The 17243-nt window shown below is 47.6% G+C and overlaps 1 protein-coding gene across 4 annotated transcripts in view; it reads left to right on the top strand.

Moving 5' to 3' along the window:
• Nucleotides 1–911: 911 nt before the first annotated feature.
• Acp7 (acid phosphatase 7, tartrate resistant) overlaps nucleotides 912–17243 on the top strand; it is a 24011-nt gene continuing 7679 nt past the window's right edge. Inside the window, exons 1-7 of one of the 4 annotated variants that reach the window (XM_006539449.4) lie at nucleotides 912–1174; nucleotides 1274–1400; nucleotides 2534–2785; nucleotides 14991–15191; nucleotides 15581–15763; nucleotides 16757–16880; nucleotides 17109–17171. In XM_006539449.4, the coding sequence (XP_006539512.1) occupies nucleotides 1358–1400; nucleotides 2534–2785; nucleotides 14991–15191; nucleotides 15581–15763; nucleotides 16757–16880; nucleotides 17109–17171 (866 nt within the window). In that variant the 5' untranslated portion in view covers nucleotides 912–1174; nucleotides 1274–1357. Of the gene's footprint in view, nucleotides 1175–1248; nucleotides 1401–1578; nucleotides 1771–2533; nucleotides 2786–14990; nucleotides 15192–15580; nucleotides 15764–16756; nucleotides 16881–17108; nucleotides 17172–17243 lie in introns of those variants that run through there. The other 3 variants (XM_006539447.4, NM_175319.5, XM_006539450.2) reach the window with 3 other exon arrangements.

Raw genomic sequence — 17243 nt, 5'->3', positions numbered from 1 at the left:
GAGTTCGAGGCCAGCCTGGTCTATAGAGTGAGTTCCAGGACAGCCAGGGCTATATAGAGAAACCCTGTCTTGAAAAACAAAACAAAACAAAACAAAACAAAACAAAACAAAACAAAACAAAACAAAACAAAACAAAACAAGATCAGGAGTTCCAGGCTAGCCTCAGCTATGGAGTAAGTGAGTTCCAGTCTAGTCCGGATTACATAAAATCCTGTTTTCAAATAAACAAATGAGAAAGCACATGTGTTTCCGTATGACACACTTGCTTTAAAAATATTTGGCTGTCCATAACTTGGTGGCATAAAAACAGGAGCAGCCAGGAGTCACGTTAGGTTTGCAGTAGGCATCCTTTGCATAAAACCCGGCTAAGATGCTTCCATTCTGGAAGGCCACCAAGAAAAATAACAAGAAGAGGTTTTGATTGTGGCTGCTAGAGTAGCGGTGAGCCAGAGCTGAAATTGATAAAGAGAGTTGTTTGTGGCGTTCTGCTTTAAGATAGGGTCTTGTTAGGGAGCCTAGCTGGCCTCAGGTTCCTGGCCTCCTGGTCCAGCCTCCTACAGATTGGGATTAAGGGGTGTACCACTACGACCAAGTGATTATTTTATCTTTGAGACAGGCTCACACTCGTTACTGTGTAGCCCTGGAACTCATCGCAGAACAGGCTAGCTGGCTTTGAACTCATAAGGACCCTCTGCCTCCGGTGTGCAGGAGATAAAGGGCGTGCAACACTAGCCCCAGATCCGAGTGATTTATCAATTATTATTATTATTATTATTATTATTATTATTATTATTATTATTACATTTTAAGCTGTAATGAAAAGGGGTAGGGAGTTCAAAAATCCTAAAGACCGGGGACTCCCGCCCCGAAGTCAGACTCCACAAGCTCCACCTCCAAAGACCTAGAACTGCTTACAAAGCTAAACTGCAGAGTCATCGCACAGAAAATGCGTGTAAGACAGAAAACCTCTCTTCCCCCAAGAACGTGTCTGCTGTGGATCTGGGAAACCCTAAGCGCACTTTGCTGAAGGCCTCTTCAGCATCTAGACAGCTCAAATTCCACTTGTTCCCACCTTGACAGGGGTGTGGGGGGGGTGGGGGCGGCTCTGGACTTGAACTCGGTTCTTAGGGTAGCACACCGGGGTATGTGCCAGCCATCTCCTCCTTTTTTACAGGTGAGAAAACAGGCTGTAGCGAGATTGAGCAACTGCGCCTAGGGCACCGGGCTCACAAACACCATTGTCACCAGGGCCTTTGGAGTTTGTGTTTTCCAGGATACCCTGCGGGGGTCTGAGGGAGAGTCCCGGCTCTGGGAAGCAGGAAGGAGCTGAGAGGAAGATGCTGAGGGCTCAACGGAGATGGATGGGAATCCCAGGATCGCGGCCTCCCTTGGGACTGAGGGTGGGTTTCTGTCACCAGGGGGTCTCCGCAGCTGGGGCGGTGGGACGCCTGGGGACAGGGCAGCCTTACCTGTCCCGGCGCTAACCTGCTGTCTGGCTCGGAGGTGGCGGCGTCCCATGCTTTTCTGGGTCCCCTCTTTCTGCGCCCCACCCTGAGGGGGGCGTGAGGGTGGGCGTGGGGCGCCAGGGACCGGCCGGACCTGTGGGACACGGGGCTCGGGCTGTCTGGGGAGCCCGTCACCTGAAGCAGCCGGCTCTTCCGGGGCTGGGACACCTGTGGGCGGCGGGAGCCTGTGTCCCTGCAAGCTCATAAATACTGCAGCGCATCGGTGGCCGAGAGGACCGTGAGGGCGGCTGGCGCGCCCCTGAGGGTGAGCCGGCGTCCCCTTCCCGATTGCGCCCCCCACCCCACGTCCCAGCTCTCGACCTTCGGTGGACGGTTCTTTCAGACCCGAGGCACCTGTCCAGGTCCCGAGGGCAGGTGGACCGAACTTCAGAACCTCAGCTGGCCTGGGAGCTGAGGAGAAACCGGGGTTCAGGCAATGCAGGTTCAGGGCTGGAGAGGCAGCTGGGATGAGGATGGAGCCCGGGGAGGAGAGAGATCTGAAGGCAAGATGGGATGTTGGGGAGGGGAATGAGAAGAAGCCGCTCCAGGCAGGTGGAGCTAATGAGAAATCTGGGAGTAGAGTTGGAGTTATCGGGTCCGGAGGAATAAGTGGAAATCTGAGGATGAATTAGAGAGGCTGAGGGTACAGTGGGATGCTAAGAATCTGGAGAATAGGTCGCTAAGAGAAGACAGAGATGTTGGGGATGGCGTTGTCAAAGGCATCCCCGCCCCCCAGCCTCCTAGCCCCCTCCCAGGATCAGGAGCCTGGGCCGGAAGGGTTCAAACTCAGCTGCATCTCATCCTAGCCTTGCCACTGAGTCACTCGGTTGCTCAGTTTCCTATATGTGACTGGGTTGGTGATGTCTGTCGCCACCACCTCATAGGAATGCTGTGAGGCCTCCTGCCATTAATCTATGCAAAGTGCTGAGCAGCGAGGCTCAGAAACCTCATTAATTATTCTCTCACCAGCATCTCCTTCACCACTCCCCTCAGAGACGTTTCAGTCATTCAGTCTTCCTCCCCCACAGACATCCTGACAGACGGACACACGGCTCTGCCTGGCATCGGTCCATTCTCCATCCTCTGTGGGACCCACCAGCGGAATTTGATCACATCCCTGCATTCCACTCGGCTTCCCACCATCCCCTTTCTTCCTACCATGAGCCCCTTTCTTGGAGGCTGGCTCTTCTTCTGCATGCTCCTGCCTTTCTCCCCGGGAGTCCAGGGAGCCCAAGAGTATCCTCATGTTACACCAGAGCAAATCCATCTGTCCTACCTGGGTAAGTGTTCCGGACCCCTCACCTCATTCTGCTGCTCTTTCTTCAGCCTTGAAGTCCACTGTTGGGTGAAGGGCTCAGTTTGAGAAGCCCAGGCTGGTGACTTGTCCTTCCAGCCTCAGTGGTGTGCCTCTGTGAAATGGGATTTCAGCAGGCTGGTGTCCCATTGTGTGGGGAAGGATGATGGTAATCGCCCATCACAAGCTGCTGTGCTCCAGCTCTGAAGGGACTCCCTTGGCTCTCTGCTTTGCTATCTTATCTCAGGGCTTCGAATGTTATCACCCTGACTTCTGAAACCAGTTGTGGAAGAAACCAGTAAATGATGGTGGGGAATGAGAGAAATGGGCCACCTCTTTATCCATCTTTTCTTCTTTCTGGCAGAAAACGGGTCTCTTCCATCTCCTCTGGGTTTTGGAAATAGGTTCATGTAGCCCAGGCTGGCCTCAAATTTGCTTTGTAGCCTAGGCTGACCTTGAGTTCCTGAGCCTCCTGCTTCTACCTCCCAAGTATTTGTTTTATTCTTTTGAGAGTTTCTCACATTTGTAGCCCAGGATAGCCTGAGAGTTTCCCTGTACCTTCAGTCTTAGTCTTTCAGGTGCTAAGTTTGCAGGAGTGAACTACTATGTCTCTTTTTCCTTTTTCTTCTTTCTTCTCCTCTCTGTCTCTCTGTGTCTGTCTGTCTGTCTGTCTGTCTCTCTCTCTCTCTCTCTCTCCTTTTTGAGACTAGGCCTTAGGGATTTAACCCAGGGCCTTGTGCATGTGGAGCAAACACTCCACCAAACTGAACTACCCTCAGGCCATTTTTAAAACATCTGGTCTAGTAAGATAGAGTTTCTATCTGTAGCCCAGGCTAGCCTTGAATTATCAATCCTTCTGTCTCAGCTTTCCAAATTTGGGGATTTCAGGCATAAGCTACCACTTCAGGCCGGAAAGATCTTTTATTTATTAAGAGGTGATGGGAACAGGGTGAGGCAACTCTAATTCCAGGACTTAGAATATGAAGGCAATAGAAACCACTAGCTTTGGCTAACAAGAAAATCTGAAGCCAGCCTGGCCTACAGGAGACCCTGCCTCAAAATAAATGAATGAATGGATACATAGATAGATAGATAGATAGATAGATAGATAGATAGATCCATTGGATGTACTAGCTCACACCTCTATTCCTAGCACTTGAGAAGTAGAAGCAGGTGGATTGGTTCAAAGCCAGCCTTGACTACCTAGTGAGTTTCAGGCTAGCCTGGGCTATATGAGATCTTGTCAAGAAAGAGAAGGAGGTCACAGAGTACATGGACTCTCTGTGTCCATAGGGCCTGGGTTCAAATCCCAGGCTTGTTACTTTATCTAACAAGGTACACGGGCACTGAGGTACAATGGGGTGCCAGGACCGTGTGGTGGCTGTTATGGGTTGCCGGTTGCTTTCTGTGGAGTCACAGGACTGAGCTCCCAGTGTAGAAGGGACGCGCTCTCACCGCTTTTGTATTAGAAGTGAGTTATGCCACTACAGATAATTGCCAACATTAGGGAGCTTTGACTTATGTGCGGGGCTTTGTTTATGTGTGTGTTGATTTGTTTTGACTAAAAAAAAATCAAGATAACAAGTTTCACCACGTTTTCCTTAGAGTTTTGTTTTTTTTTATTACATGCATTTATTTATTTTGTGTGTATGGATGCGCATGTGTGTGTGCCTGCTGTGTGTGTGTGCATTGTGTGTGCTTGTGTGTGTGCTTATGTGAGTGAGGGTGTGTCTGTGGGTGAGTGTAGGTCAGAGGGCAGCTCTCGGGAGTCCCAGGATTAAACTCAGGTCATCAGGCTCGGAGGCAAGCACCTCTACCCACTGAGCCACCTGGCCAGTGCCATGACATTTGCATATGTTTATATCCTGTCACCTTTGCCCTCTCCTTCCTCTCCCATTCCCCTTCCTCTCTCTTACTGGATTTCTTTCTCCTCAGTCTCCGCTGCCCTCATATGGGCATGCATGTGTGCGCGTGCGCGCGATTGGCCAGATCCAGACTCCCCACATGAGAGAGAACATGGGCTGTTTGCTGCTCCTCATCCCCAGCATCCTCTCTCTCCTCTCCCTTTTACACTGCTTCCTCTCCTTCATAGTCTCTCTTCTACTTTTGTGCTTTAAGATTTTATATATTAAAAAAAAAAAAAAAAAAAGCCGGGCATGGTGGCGCACGCCTTTAATCCCGGCACTTGGGAGGCAGAGGCAGGCAGATTTCTGAGTTCGAGGCCAGCCTGGTCTACAAAGTGAGTTTTCCAGGACAGCCAGGGCTATACAGAGAAACCCTGTTTCGAAAAAAACTAAAAAAAAAAAAAAAAAAAAAAAAAAACTAAAAAAAAAAAGATTATATATATATATATAAAATATATGATGATATATATGATGTATGATATAATTATATAGAATATGGGATATTTATATATAATATTTATATATATGACAATACATAAACTATATACTATACAATGTATGTATAAAATTATTATATATAATTAATATATATTTAACTCTAAATTTTACATATGAGAGGAAGCATGTGATATTTCTGTCTCTCTCTCTATCTTTCTCTCTGGTTTCACCATATAGCTCAGGCTTGCTTTGAACTCACAATCCTATTGTCTCAGCATCTTTTTTGTTTGTTTGTTTTTGTTTTTGTTTTTAGAGGCAGGGTTTCTCTGTGTAGCCCTGGCTGTCTTGGAATTCACCCTGTAGACCAGGCTGGCCTCGAACTCAGAAATTTGTCTTCCTTTGCCTCCCAAGTGCTGGGAGGCACCACTGCCCAGTTTTGCCTCAGCATCTTAAGAGCTGCACTTAAGGTGTGCACAAGAATGTCTGGCTATGTGGTGTGTGTGTGTGTGTGTGTGTGTGTGTGTGTGTGTGTGTGTTATAATCGCACATCTCCATACTTATCATGTTAAAAATGAAAACCTAGGCTAGGTATAGTGGTATACACTTTTAATCTCAGCACTCAGGAGGCAGAGGAACCCAGATTTCTGAGTTTGAAGCCAGACTGTTCTACATAGGAGGTTCCAAGCCAGCCAAGGCTATATAGTGAGACTCTATCTTAAAAAAGAAAAAAGAAAGAAAGAGGGGCTGAAGAGAAGCCTCAGCAGTTAAGAGCACTGGTTACTCTTCCAGAGATCCTGAGTTCAATTCCCTGCAACCACATGGCGGCTTTGGATCTGTATTTGGATCCAATGCCCTGTTCTGGTGTGTGTCTGAAGATAGCTACAGTGTATACATAAAATAAGACTTAACAGAAGAAGAAGAAGGAGAAGGAGGAGGAGGAGGAGAGAAAAGAAAAGACAAGAAAAGACAAGAAAAAGCCGGGCGTGGTGGCGCACGCCTTTAATCCCAGCACTTGGGAGGCAGAGGCAGGCGAATTTCTGAGTTCGAGGCCAGCCTGGTCTACAGAGCGAGTTCCAGGACAGCCAGGACTACACAGAGAAACTCTGTCTCGAAAAACCAAAAAAAAAAAAAAAAAAAAAGAAAAGACAAGAAGAGAAGAAAACAGGGAAAAGAAAGCCAGCTAAATCTAGCCCCGTAATCCCAGGACTCAGGAGGTGGAGGCAGAGGATCAGGAGCACCTGTTACTCACTGGGCTGGATGCTAGGCTAGGCTGGGCAAAGAGATCCTGTCCAGGAAGAGAAAGGAATGGAGGCAGACACTGACAGCTTGGGTTGGAAATTGGAGTCCCTGACTGACCAGTGTGACTGTCTGGGGTTCATCCCAGCACCGACAAAACCCAACTCCACATAGAAGAAAACAGTAGCAAACCCCTCGTAACTGCCATTCTTACCGAATGAGAACTGTTTCTACCGAGAAGAAAGTTAATGAAGAGTGCCATTGTCTAATGTTAAAAGATTATGTTTTACTTATTTATTAGTGTGTGTGAGTGGGGGCCAGAGGACAACTTGAAAGAGTCGTTTCTCTCCTTCCACCGTGTGGGTCCTGGAAACTGGACTCCTGGTGACAGGCTTGGTGGCAGGCACCTTCACCCACTGAGCAATCTCACCAGACCACATTTTTAAATCTCCCTAGATTTTAAAGAATGTATTGCTGAGAGTGTGTGTGTGTGTGTGCGCCATTGTGTTTTGCACGCACATACAATGATGCATGTGTGGCAGTCAGTGAAGAGAATATTAATGACTTGCATATTTTCATATCTCTCTCCTTAAACGTTTTGTACTTATTGCTGTGTGTGCAGGTGGAGGTCTGAGCACAGCTTTTAAGAGCTGGCTCCCTCCTTCCACCACATGGGTTTTGCAGTTCCACCTTGGTAGTCAGCTGGGCAGCAGGTGACTTCAGCCACTAGGTTAGCTCTTTAAAGTCAGCCGGAATTTCTGCCGAGTTTGCCTCCTGTTCACTGTCGGGATCCACTGCTCTGGGTGTATCGAGGAAGGAAATGCTGTAGGTTGTGATAGGTGTGGCTCCCTTTTCTTGAAACTACACTGAAATGTAAATATATGCTTGTTTCTCATTGGTCAAAAGGGTAAAGCTTTTAACTTTGAAGTAATTTGAGACTTCTGGAGGAATTCTGGGCCTGGCTGCACATGCCACAGTCACAGTACTCTGAAGGCTGAGGCAGGAGGACACTGAGCTCAAGATCAGCCTGGATCTTGTCTCAGAAACAATAATAGTATTTAATCGCAGCACTTGGGAGGCAGAGGAAGGTGGATCTATGAGTCCGAGGTTAACATGGACTACATAGTGAGGCCCTGTCTCAATATATATAATTTATAACAACAATAATATAAAATACATATAATTAATAATAACAGTAATATATGGAGACTCACTCTATTGAGGAAGAGTCTGGCCATAGGTCATATAACCTGGAATAATGTTAATATTAATTAACAGAGTCTACTATCTTTATTTAAAGATTTTAATTTAATTTATTTTTTTCATGTTAGTTTTTTTTCTTTCAAAAATTTAGGCATGCTATGTTTTGGATTCATTATTTATTGATTGATTGATTGATTGATTGATTGATTGTTTTGAGACAGTCTCACTATGCAGCCCGAGCTGGTCCGCAGGTCACTCTGTGGACCAGTCCTCAAGCACACAGAGACCTGCCTGCCTCTGTTCCCAGGTACTGGGATTGAAGGTGTGTGCCATCATGCCTGGTTGAATTCCTTATTTTTTTTTAAAAAAACGTAGTTTTTTGACTATTATGTGTATGGGTGTTTTACTTGTGTGTGTCTGTATCCTGTGTGTATACCTGTGGAAACCAGAAGAGGGCATGTGATTCATCACAAGTCAGCATGTGGGTACTGCAAACTGAACCCAGGTCCTCTGGAAGAGCAGCCAGTTCTCTTAACCACTGAGCCAATGCTCCAGGCCTCTGACATCTTTTTACTGTTGTTGGTTTGGAGACAGAGTCTCATGCAGTTCAGACTGGCCTTAAACTCTCTGTGTGCAGCCAAGAAAGGTAACATTTTTTTAAAAGATTTATTTACTATATGTAAGTACACTGTAGCTGTCTTCAGACACACCAGAAGAGCGAGTCAGATCTCATTACGGATGGTTGTGAGCCACCATGTGGTTGCTGGGATTTGAACCCAGGACCTTCGGAAGAGCAGTCAGTGCTCTTAACCACTGAGCCATCTCTCCAGCCCCAAAAGGTAACATCTTAAACAACAATGGTAGGATTATTTAAAATTGAGGAGGCTGGAGAGATGGTTTAGTGGCTAAGAGCACTGGCTGTTCTTTCAGAGAACCTGGGCTCAGTTCTCAACACTCACATACTGGCTCACAACCATCTTTAACTCCAGGTCTAGGGGATCCAGTGCCCTCTTCTGACCTCCGTGAGGTATCGGGCATGCATGTGGAACACAGGCAAACACACATGCAAACACTGATACAGATACAGATACACAAGGTAAACCTAAAAAAGAAAAATGTTAATTGATAATCAACGGCTAAGCTATAGCCCCGTTGGTGGATTGATAATCATCAGCTAAGCTATAGCCCCGTTGGTGGAACACTTGCTCAACCTATGTAGAGCCCAGAGCCCAAACAAAAGAAAAGATGGTGCCAGGCACTGTCATGTACACCCAAGCAATCCCAGCTACTCTGACACTGAGGCAGGAGACTTGCTAAACTCTCTGTGCATGAGATCAGATTAGCTTCAAAGAAACCCATGTAAAAACCAAAGGAAAACCAGGAATGGTGACACTGTGAATTCCAGGCCACCCAAGGATACTGAGTAAGACCCTAACCCTGGCAAAACAAGGCAAACACTGAAGGCGAGGAATGGACACATAGGACAATTCTGGTTAAACCTCAGGCCTCACTCAAATGTCCCCAAAGTCACCAGTAAGTTTAGTCACAACCCAGGATTTCATCTTGGGACAGTGCCTTCTCCATCTCCCGCTGTTGCTTTGACTGGATTCATAATCCAGGTTGGCCTCAAACAAGAAATCCTCCTGCCTCAGTTTCCTGAGTGCCAGGGCTGCAAGGCCACACACACCATCACACCCAGCACTTAAGATTTTTTTCTTTTTGTGGCTTCTGTGTTTTCTGAGTATTAGTCAGTTATTTTGTAAAATATCGCTGCTTTAGGTCTCTTTGCTATTGTTTCAAGGTTAGTACTAAGGTTGTGTTTGGGGCAGGAAGATTGTGGCTGTGTCTTTGTGTCCCTCTCTCTCCCCAAATGTGGTACCAGAGGGTCTGTGGTGTAGACTTGCCCATTGCTGCTGCTGGTGATACAGACCCTGATTCATTGGCTGCTTAAGCCGATGCCTGCTGGGTCTATCCACTGTGAATCCTTTATTTGTTCCTTTGTAGCTAATGAATAGCTTGGGGAGAGATTGCTCAAGAAGATGCAAGTCCTGTTTCTCCACAAATTTTCACCCACTAGTTTTAGCGTCCATCAGAGGCTCCTGCCTGCAGTAATTCTTAGTGTTGTGCCGGCCTAATTGGGACTTTTTAATTTTTTATTCCCTCTTTCCATATATATGTATGATTAAAGAGGAAACTATATCTCCAACATGCTAGCCAAGGGCCGCACTGTTGAGCCATGGCCCCACCTCCTCACTGGGGGATTCTAGGCAGGGGCTCTACCACTGAGCCATGCCCCCAGCCCCTCACTGGAAGATTCTAGGCAGGGCTCTACCACTGAGCCACGCCCCCAGCACCTTACTGGGGGATTCTAGGCAGGGGCTCTACCACTAAGCCACGCCCCCAGCCTCTCACAGGGGGATTCTAGGCAGGGGCTCTACCACTGAACCATGTCCCCAACCCCTCACTGGGGGATTCTAGGCAGAGGCTCTACCAATGAGCCACGCCCCCAGCCCCTTACTGGGGGATTCTAGGCAGGGCTCTACCACTGAGCCATGACTCCAGCTGTTCCTTTCTATCTAATTGAAATTTTAGTGTTAGGAAGAGCTGTCCCTCCCTCCTGCCTACTTCATTCATTCTTTTAGACAATGATTTCTTTCCACCACAGATTTATGAATATTTCTTTAATTCTCCAGGTGAAAATCTAGTACTATCATTGCTTATTGCTGTTCACAATGCCCCAGATTTGGTCTCTTGGAATTTGTTGCATTGGCTTGGGGTGTGTGAGTGCTGCAGATATCAGTGGTAGAACAATCTCTTAGTATATCTGACACTGTGAGTTCCCCCAGTGCCTGAAAAGAAAACTCCTTCCTACATCACTTGGAGGAGTACAGTTGCGTAGCTGACTGCACTTCCATAGCCTGTTGTCATCAGCTTCACGAATCCGTTAGGAAGCTGTTTCTGTGCAATTTTCTTTCCAACTCTCTGCAGTGTGTTGATGTTGTTTGTAGCCATATGCATGTATTCTCTTAAATTTTATTGTATTTAGGAGTATGCGTGCAAGAGAGGGAGAGAGGGAGAGAGAGAGAGAGGGAGAGAGAAAGAGAGAGAGAGAGAATATGAATATAATATAATATAATCCTGGACATTAGATGAATACTAAAAGATCACCTGGAGATGTGTCCTCTCTCACTGTTGTGCTAAATCCAATCCCCCATCCTCACCCCCCCCACCTTCCTGAACGCCATCTTTTTAGCTCCTGAGATGTCCTTTCTGTATTCCCTTAGTAGGTGTGAGCAGTGGCCTTCATAGCTCTATATCCCCATATGACTTTATGTTTTATGTCTCTGACACTCACTTCGTAGTCTAGGCTGATCTCAGACTTGTGAGCCTCCTGTATCAGCTTCCCAAGTGGAGGGCTTACAAGTGTGCACCACCATGCCCAGCTCATATATCTCTCTCCTCCTTCCCTCCCTCTCTCTCTCCTTCCATTTCTTCCTTCTCCCTCCTTCCTTTCCCCTCTCTCTCCCTCCTTCTCTCCCTCCCTTCCTTCCTCCCTTCTTCCTCCTCTCCCTCTCTATCCCCTTCCCTTCCTCTCTCCTTCCTTTCTTCTCTCCTTCACTCACTTCCCCCTTCCCCTTCTTCCTCTCTCCCTCCCTTTCTTTTTCCCTCTCTCCTTCTCTCCCTCTTGCCTCCCTCCCTTTCCCCCTCCTTTTCTCTCTCCCTCCCCACTCCCACCTCCTTCCTCTTTTGATTTTGTCAGGGTTCTCCCTAACTTGCTTGGGCTGTCCTCATCCCAGCCATCCTCCCAAGCCCTGGCCTACAGATGGGCTCCACTTCAGCAATTTCAGATTCCTGGTAGCCGAATCTGTGTCCTTAATGTCACAGACTCACTTGGTATTTTCACTATGGTTATTCCATTTGGTGTTTGGAGATAGCTGACTTGGAACTCACTGTGTGGCCTAGCCTGGCTTTGAACTTACAGAATTACAGGCCTCCTCCCCACCCTAGCTCTTCGTGGTATTTTGTTTGTTTATTGCTCGTGGAGGGCAGAGGACAGACTGCAAGAGTTGATCTCTCTCCTTCCACCATGGGTTCCCAGGATTGAACTCAAGCGCTTAGACTTCACGGCAAGCGTTTTTGACCAACTGAGCTTTATAGGGTTTCTCTGTGTAAGCCTGGCTGTCCTGGAGCTCACTCTGTAGACCAGGCTGGCCTTGAATTCACAGAGCTCCTCCTGCCTCTGCCCCAGGAGTGCTGGGATTAAAGGTGTGTGCCAACCTGGCCCGGCCTGATGGTGTTGCATCATTCTTTTTTTTTTTTTTTTTTTTTTTTAAAGAATTATTTATTTACTTTTTGTGACTACACTATAGCTGTATTCCAACACACCAGAAGAGGGCATCAGATCTCATTATGGATGGTTGTGAGCTATAATGTGGTTGCTGGGAATTGAACTCAGGACCTCTGAAAGAGCAGTCAGTGCTCTTAACCTCTGAGCCATCTCTCCAGCCCCTATGTAGCTTGATTCTTGATTTGAGAATCTGAATTACATAGTCCCTTCTTAGTCTTAAGAATTTTGTTGTTGTTTGTTTGTTTGTTTGTTTTTCGATACAGGTTTTCTCTGTATAGCTCTGGCTGTCCTGGAACTCACTCTGTAGACCAGGCTGACCTCGAACTCGGAAATCTGCCTGCCTCTGCCTCCGGAGTGCTGGGATTAAAGGCGTGCACCACCACTGCCTGGCTAAGAGTTCTCTTTCTTTTTAATAAAATCTATGTTTGTAGAGAAACCAGGTGTGATGGTATGTACCTTTAATCTAGCACAGAGAGGACAAGGACAGACAGATTTTAAATTTAAGTCCAGCCTGGTCTACCTAGCAAGTTTGTGGGAAGATTTGCTGTAGAGCCAGGAATGGTGACTGACTGCTGTTACCCCAGGGGAGGCAGCCTGAATGGCAGTTCGAGGACATTCTGGACAGCATAACGATTGCCAAGCTAACCTGGGGTGCAGTAGGAGACCCTGTCCCTCGTTGCAGACAGAGTGAATTTCACCATTTCCTCCTGTCCTATAGCTGCCCTTTGCCCTCCACTGTTTAATTGCCTCCAGATCCCTGTCTGGAACGCTCAGATGATATCATGAGTGTGCAATGTTGGCTGCAGGCTAGCACACAGAAAAGAAGAAAACAGAGACATTGACTCAGCCCATAAACCTCATTGTGTCGGACATTGTTGCGTGTTCTTTGCCTAAGGTTGTCTCTCCTAGTCACCAAAGGTGGCTGCCAGGGCATTCTCAGAATGCCAAACCTAAGAAGCTCCAGTCACCTCCACACAAAGGCACAAGACCGTAATAGTGTTTGCACAGAACCCCAGGCACACTCTAAGTCACCTTTGATGACTCAGTGCTCAACACAGTGGACTGGAAAGTAGATATTGCACTGTGACGCTCCTTTGTTTGTTTTGTCTTAATTTTAATTAGTTTATATTAATCATACATCAAAGCTTCATAGTGACGTGTTGTTTTTTTCTTTTCCTCTCTTTTTATTAATTTATTTTGTTGTGTGTGTTTGTGTGTGTTTGAGATTTATTTATTTATTTTATGTATGTGAGTGCACTGTTGCTGTCTTCAGACACATCAGAAGAGGGCATCGAAACCCATTTTAGATGGCTGTGAGCCACCATGTGGTTGCTGGGAATTGAACTCAGGACCTCTGGAAGAGCAGTCAGTGCTCTTAACCATTGAGCCATCTCTCCAGCCCCTACTTTGGTAGCTCTGGCTGTTCTGCAACTTGATCATAGGTCAGATTCGCCTTAAACTCAGATCCAGCTGCCTGTGCCTCCCGAGTGCTGAGAGTAAAGGCGTGTGTGTGCTCACAAGGCCATTCCACGCATGTATGGATGCATTTGGATCGCATTCACCCAGCACTCGCCCTCTCCTGCTCTATCCCCACCTGCAGGGGTCCCCTTCCTCTTCCAGCTAGTCTTTCTCCTACCTTTATGTCTTTTGGGCATTTGTGTGTGCATGCACATGTGTGTGTGTGTGTGTATGTATGTATGTGAGCATGTTTGTGCACATGTGTGCATGTGTGTGCATATGTGTGTGTGTCAGACCCGATGAGTTTCTTCAGGGTTGTTCACAGAAGCACGGGTGAAGGCTTGTTTGCAGGAGTATGAGAAGAATATAGATCCTGAAGGAAGGAAGGGCTTAGCCTAAGTGTGAGGTCCTCTCTCCTCCATGTTTGATTTTTTTTCTTTTCTTTTTTTCTTTTTAATTTTAAACAGAGCCTTCCTATGGAGCCCAGGTTAGCTCAGAATTTGTTATGTAGTCAAGGCTGGCCTAGAAATTCCAATTCTCCTGCCTCAGTCTCCTGAGTACTGTTATATGATGCTGAGTTTGCACCGAGAGCTTCATGGATGCTGGGCAGGTCCTCTACACACAGAGACGCGTCCCAGGCCCGCTCCTGAATATTGTTTTTATCATTTTATTTCACGTGTATGGGTGTTTTGCCTGCATATATGTCTATGAACTATGTACACGTCAGATGCCCTCAGAGACCAGAAAAGAGCATTATATCCCTAGGGACTGGAATTACAGACAGTTGTGAGCTGCCATGGGAACTGAACTCAGGTCCCCTGAAAGAGCAGCCAGCACTCTTTTTAAAGATTTATTTATTTATTATACATGTAACTACACCACTGGAGCTGTCTTCAGACACATCAGAAGAGGGCATCTGATCTCATTACAGATGGTTGTGAGCCACCAAGTGGGTGCTGGGTTTTGAACTCAGGACCTTCGGAAGAGCAGTCAGTGCTCTTAACCACCAAGCCATCTCTCCAACCCCCCGAATATTTTTATAAATTCATGTATTAGCTTGTTCGCGTGGGAGGGAGGCACACCCATGCCACAGTGCACATGTGGCAGTCAAAGGCCTTTGTTTTTAGACAAGGTCTCACTATGGAGCTCCGGAGGGCCTGCAGTTCCCCATGGAGACCAGACTGGCATTAAGCCACAGAAATCTGCCTTCCTCTTTGAGGATAAAAAGTTGCCCAGCTGATAGGACTACTTTTGGAGGCCATGTAGGTCAGGTCATAAGGATTGAGCCATTTTGATAATCTGTTTCTCTCCTAGCGGTTTTCAACTCATAGTTGGTTGAATTCCAGGACCTGGAACCCAGGACCCAGTCTGCCAATTGTATTTGTAGACATCCATGCTTCCGCAGAACCTTGTAGGATAAATAACCCTATTCTGTTTCACAAACGGGATAACTGAGGCGGGGTGGGGGTGGGGGGGCGAAGCCAGTCCCAAAGGAAGCCAGCTTGGAAATAGCGGAGGGGACAGGACCGAACAGCAGCTCTCAGTGTCACCCCATTCCTGCTTGATAACCTGTTGAGCCTCCTCTCTGATCCCTCTCTCCTCAGGGGAGCCAGGCACCATGACTGTGACCTGGACCACATGGGCTCCAGCCCGGTCTGAGGTGCAGTTCGGCTCGCAGCTGTCTGGTCCTCTCCCATTCCGTGCCCACGGCACCGCCAGGGCCTTCGTGGATGGAGGAGTTCTGCGGCGCAAACTCTACATTCACCGCGTGACGCTGCGGAAGCTGCAGCCGGGGGCTCAGTATGGTGAGAGGACCTGGGGTGGGCATGGGGGAGGAATGTTCTAGAAGCTATTGAGACCTGTGGCTGAGGCTGGGCTGGCGGCTCTTCTGTGTGGAACAAGGGATATGAGACCTTTGACTGGGTGCAATGACACAGGCCTGTGATCCCAGCACTTGGGAGGAGGCAGAACAATTCTAAATTCCAGGTCATCCTGGGCTACGTAGAAAGTCAGGGATTAGCCTGGGCTACTTGAGATGTCTCTGATATGATGATGACGACGATGATGATGTCGATGACGAAGATGATGCCCCTTATGTTTCCTCCCTCTCCAGCAGCCTGAGTGTAGGGCCTTGTGGGAAGGTCCTGGTCCCTGCCTTCCCACATGTCAGAAATCTGTTTTTTTCTTCCCTCAGTTTACCGTTGTGGCAGCTCTCAGGGCTGGAGCCGGAGGTTTCGCTTCACAGCCTTGAAGAATGGGGTCCATTGGAGCCCCCGCCTGGCTGTGTTTGGTGACATGGGGGCTGACAACCCGAAGGCCCTGCCCAGGCTACGGAGGGACACCCAGCAGGGCATGTTTGATGCAGTGCTGCACGTGGGTGAGGCACCGGCAAGGGTGCGCCTGGAGGCTGGCAGACTGGGTGCCCATAAGTCCTGGGCTAGAATACGCTGGGGCTGGCTCTGAAGGGGCAGGGCTAGGGGTTGAGGGTGGGGGCCGAGGCTGGACCCAGATGTGAGGTTCCTATAGATTTCAGCACTGACTTTCTAGTTTTTATTATTGTTTTTAGAGGTGAGGCTCATTCCAAATACACAGAAATGTTATAATTAAGATGAGTGGATATGCTAATGTGTGTCTGTAATCCCAGCAGTGGATAGGCTGAGGCAGGAGAGTTGCCCAGAATTTAATGCTAGCCTGAACAGCTTTAAAACAAAACAAAACAAAACAGAACAGAACAGAACAGAACAGAACAGAACAGAACAGAACAAAACAAAACAGCAACAGCAACAGCAACAACAACAACAAAAGCCAAGGGCTATGAGCATGGCTCAGTGGTAGAGCCCCTGCCTAGAATCCCCCAGTGAGGGGCTGGGGGCGTGGCTCAGTGGTAGAGCCCCTGCCTAAAAGCCCCCATTGAGGGGCTGGGGGCGTGGCTCAGAAGTGAGGCATCTTTGCCTAACATTCAGAGTATCCAGCGCTCAATCTCTAGCAATTAAAAAAAAAATGCCTAGGGGCTGGTGAGATGGCTCAGCAGGTAAGAACACTGATTGCTTTTTCGAAGGTCCTGAGTTCAAATCCCAGCAACCACATGGTGGCTCACAACCATCTGTAATGAGATCTGATGCCCTCTTCTGGTGTGTTTGAAGGCAGCAACAGTGTACTTATCTATAATAATAAATAAAAATCTTTTAAAAAATGCCTAAGAAAATCAGCATCAAACTAGATCTAGCTGTGTTGTTCTGAGAGCAAAGAAGATGTAGAGACAGGCTTGTCCTATGAGAGGGTCTGAGGTAGGGATCAGGACCCACTAGGTCTTGATCCTAGAGGAAGCAGAGCCTGGCCCTCACTCTCTCCCATCCCTACCACCCTCCAGGAGACTTTGCCTACAACATGGACCAGGACAATGCTCGCGTTGGGGACAGATTTATGAGGCTCATTGAACCTGTTGCTGCCAGCCTGCCATACATGACATGCCCTGGGAATCATGAACAGCGCTAGTGAGTATGGAAGGCTGCAGGGGAGGGCAAAGTCCAGATTAATGAAAACAATCCGGTCCTGGTTAGAGTCTCACTTAAGTCCCTCATGCTGCAGTGCCTCATCCGTGGTAGAAAATGAAGAGATAGTGTGTGGGCTGGGAGCCGGCTGTAGCCTGAAAGTTGAGAGGCAGGAAAACATGACTGCATCTAGGTCCTTATCCCTTGCTCTTTATATTTCCTTTTTGCCAGCAATTTCTCTAACTACAAGGCTCGCTTCAGCATGCCAGGGGACAATGAAGGCTTGTGGTACAGGTAACATGGAGGCTTCTGGGGGATTGGACTGACTCCTCTGCAGGATGGATGATGGCAAGTCTTCTGATCGCT

The sequence above is a fragment of the Mus musculus genome, chromosome 7, assembly GCF_000001635.26.
Source record: "Mus musculus strain C57BL/6J chromosome 7, GRCm38.p6 C57BL/6J".
NCBI classification, from domain to species: Eukaryota; Metazoa; Chordata; class Mammalia; order Rodentia; family Muridae; genus Mus; species Mus musculus.
This window is presented reverse-complemented; position numbering and strand designations above follow the sequence as displayed.